Source organism: Macadamia integrifolia, unplaced genomic scaffold (genome assembly GCF_013358625.1).
Source record: "Macadamia integrifolia cultivar HAES 741 unplaced genomic scaffold, SCU_Mint_v3 scaffold2435, whole genome shotgun sequence".
Taxonomy (NCBI): Eukaryota; Viridiplantae; Streptophyta; class Magnoliopsida; order Proteales; family Proteaceae; genus Macadamia; species Macadamia integrifolia.
In genome coordinates this window covers 49,928-53,765 of record NW_024868717.1, presented here as the reverse complement: position 1 = coordinate 53,765, position 3,838 = coordinate 49,928, and the positions used below count along the sequence as shown (strand labels likewise).

General features: G+C 38.6%; 1 protein-coding gene across 1 annotated transcript; it reads left to right on the top strand.

Moving 5' to 3' along the window:
* Positions 1-522: 522 nt before the first annotated feature.
* On the top strand, positions 523-1,840 carry LOC122066523 (probable carboxylesterase 15). The gene has a single exon (XM_042630342.1). It carries the CDS (start codon positions 608-610, stop codon positions 1,616-1,618), a length of 1,011 nt encoding a protein of 336 aa, XP_042486276.1. The 5' UTR covers positions 523-607; the 3' UTR covers positions 1,619-1,840.
* Positions 1,841-3,838: the final 1,998 nt, after the last annotated feature.

Here is a 3,838-nt window from a genome sequence, read left to right as displayed (position 1 = left end):
AGGAGAATTAACCACCAGACACACCGATTTAAATCTTGGGAATCAAATCGGTATCGTTTACAATATTGATGAGGATTGATTGATTTTACCCTTAAAATAAAAATAAAATAAAATAAAATAAAAAAATTATAGGAATTTTGTATTTACCCTGATGATTTTTATCTGTTTTGGCTACTATGGTTCATAATGACGCCAATAAGTACTGGTGACCAATGTATATAATTTTCCTTTAGTCTTAAATGAAAACTTATATTATCCATAAAACACACACACACACGCTCTCTCTCTTTCTCTCTCTATCTATCTATATATATATATATATATATATATGTGTGTGTGTATAATATCACTCCTGGTAGGGCCTTCTCTAATTGAGCTTTACAAGCTTATAGCCGTGACTAAAGTTATATTCTATTGGAATTTTAATTTTTTAGAGGTTCGGTGAAACTTCCCATTCATCTAACTACCCTTCCATTATAAAAGGGCAGCTAAGGCCCTTCGTTGTGTTGTACCCATGTCGCCCAACCTCCTTGACTAGAATTGAGTATTGCAATTTGCAATCCAATTCCCCAATCTTCTTGCTTTGAATTTAGCTAATAACACAACCATGGTCTATCAGAAGAAAGTGATAGAAGAGGTAGCCTGCTGGCTCAAGCTCTTCAACGACGGTTCAGTCGACCGCACCTGGTCAGGACCCCCTGAAGCCGAGTTCATGGCAAAACCTGTGCCACCCCATGAAGAATTCATTGGTGGAGTCGCTGTTCGTGACTTGACACTTGACACAAAATCCGGCCTCGGCGTACGCCTTTACATGCCCGAAAGAAATCCCGACGACGATGAGAAACTTCCCATCGTTGTCCATTTCCATGGTGGTGGCTTTTGTATAAGCCAACCCGAGTGGTACATGTACTACCATATATACACACGCCTAGTTAACTCAGCACGAGTCATGTGTGTCTCTGTCAAGTTGCGGCTAGCCCCCGAGCACCGTCTCCCCGCAGCTTGCGAGGATGGTCACTCCGTCCTCCAATGGCTTCGTGCCGTTGCTCTTGGCAAATTGTCTGAGCCATGGCTCGAAGCCAACGGAGATTTCAAGCGTGTCTTCCTCATTGGGGATAGCTCAGGGGGAAACCTTGTCCATGACGTGGCAGCCCGTGCCGGGGCTGAAGATTTAGATCCTGTTCGAGTAGCCGGGGGAATACCAATTCACCCTGGGTTCGTCCGAGCTGAACGGAGCAAGTCCGAGTTAGAGAAAAAATCTGACTCACCTTTCCTTACACTAGAGATGGTTGATAAATTCTTGGCCTTGGCCTTGCCAATTGGCTCCACAAAGGATCATCCACTCACATGCCCGATGGGTCCGGCGGCTCCACCTCTTGCCAATCTGAAGCTGCCACCGTTTTTGGTTGTGCTGGCTGAGAATGACTTGATTTTGGACACCGAGATAGAGTACTGTGATGCAATGAAGAAGGCCGGGAAGGATATAGAAGTGCTAGTTAACCATGGCGTTGGTCACTCGTTTTATCTCAACAAGATCGCCGTTGAAATGGACCCCCACACAGCTTGGGAGACCCACCGGCTTATTGCAGCAATCAACGATTTCATCCAAAGGCATTAGCGGTTCTTGCAGCATGTTGGTCACAGATTCAAAACTAAGAAACAATCTCTTCTGTAAGGTAGGGGTTAAGGCTACGTACACTTGCCCCTCTCAAACCCTATGGTAGCAGGAGCCACATGGACTAGGTTGCTATTTTGTTTTTTACATGCATTATAAGGAAGATGATTAAGAGATTTATGTAAAGTATCTGTTTAAAGGAGAATTAATTTAGCTCCGCTACTCTATAATCTCTATTGAACTGTTTCGAAGGTCTGCCCATTCAAATGCAAGGTTCCACTTTTCTTCTTCGTCTTTCCTCCTCCCTCCGGACAAGTCATGGGTCAACGTACATGTCTCCTACCAAATGTAAACCAATGGTGGGTGGAAGCACAAAGTTTGAGGGGGAGAATACTTTTTTTTTTGGCTAACTCTGGTCCCAGTGAAATTATATAAAAAGAATTTGAAACTTATCGAATTTACGATAGTATTCTTGACATCTGTGTCATCCTACCCTTGACCAAAGTTCTCGAGAGTTGAATAGGGCAAAAAAGGGTTTTATTTTATTTTATTTTTATTAAAAGTCATCAAAGAACTATATAATAATAATAATAATAATAATAATAATAATAATAATAATAATAATAATAATAATAATAATAATAATAATAATAATAATAATAATAAAAAAGTCCAGTGGAAATTTCTAGGCATTCTCACATAGGATATCCGGGGCAAGGCCACAATAGGGTCAAGTTGGGTTGTGCTTTTTAAAACCCTAGGCTAATTCTAAGTCCCATTAGTTGAGCCCACGCCCGCCCTGAACCTTGACTTAGTGCGACATAAAAACTTCAACCATAGTCTAACCTTGTAGCGGTCAGCCTAGCTTAGGGTAGCCTACTTTTTTTTTGCTAATTCTGGTTCGTGAATTATTCGGACGGAGAATTATTCGGAATAATTCGGACGATTAATTTAAGGATTCGGTCAAAAAAGCGGTCAAAAAATCTTATTGGGGTTTTTTTAAAAAAAAATTTTGTTTTTTTATTTTTTTATTTTTTATTTTTGGTTTTTTTTTTTTTTAATAATAATAATAATAATAATAATAATAATAATAATAATAATAATAATAATAATAAAGTCCAGTGGAAATTTCTAGGCATTCTCACATAGGATATCCGGGACAAGGCCACAATAGGGTCAAGTTGGGTTTTCTTTTTAAAACCCTAGGCTAATTCTAAATCCCATTAGTTGAGCCCAAGCCTGCCCTGAACCCTGACTTAGTGCGACATAAAAACTTCAACCATAGTCTAACTTTGTAGCGGTCAGCCTAGCTTAGCCTAGCCCACCAGAGAGCGGCAGGTGCTTTCATGAATGAATGTGGTAAACAAATAAATCTTATAGTTACATATCGGCCTAGCTAACTCCACCCTGATTGGCCTTGATTGAATAGCACCAGACTGGGATGTCTCTGATTGGACCTGACCTTAGTTTGCTATCTAGAGAGGGGTGTACCTTGACCTTGATTTTCCATCAAGGGCCGGTATACCCTGACCCAATAAAATATGAAATAAGTAAAAATTCATTTGAATTTGCATCTAAATCCTTTGGAATTAAAAAATAAAATAAACCCCCTATACTTTTCCACAAACATTCCCCTAAACAGAAAGATTCTATCTAACATTTCCAACCGTTTGAAATGGCGGTTAAGTCAACCAATTTTTTGATAATCCCTAAACTACCCCTTACCAGTTAAAACCCCAAAATACCCTTAATGAACTATTTATTAAGGTTATTTAGATAATAAGAGATTGATGATATCATCACTTAACGACCTAATTCTAACGGAATGAATTTTTTTAGAAATTTTCTGATGAAAGTGAGGGATATATGAACTCTGATTTTCACTTTTGGGGGTCACCCCAAATTATGGAGATTTTTAGGAGTGGTACAAAAAATTTCCCAATTTCATAAAAGTTAAAATTGGTATTCAACATGGGTAGTTTGGTTATTAGGAAAACTAATTTCATGACTTAACAGTCAGTTCTCACGGAAAGGGACGGTAGATAGAATCCTTCAGATTAGGGGGAGGGAAGTGATATTTTTAAAAAGATCTAGGAGGAACATGTTATTTCACCATAGTACAGTGAAAGGGAGTGATATTTTCCTCAATATTATATATAAAAAATTTAGAAAAAAAAAAATTGATCCATTTTTCTTGATCCAAAAATAAGCTCACAAATAAGA

What these genes read in the sequence shown, in the direction of transcription:
- LOC122066523 (XM_042630342.1), top strand. Translation starts at nt 608, where the DNA reads ATGGTCTATCAGAAGAAAGTGATAGAAGAGGTAGCCTGCTGGCTCAAG.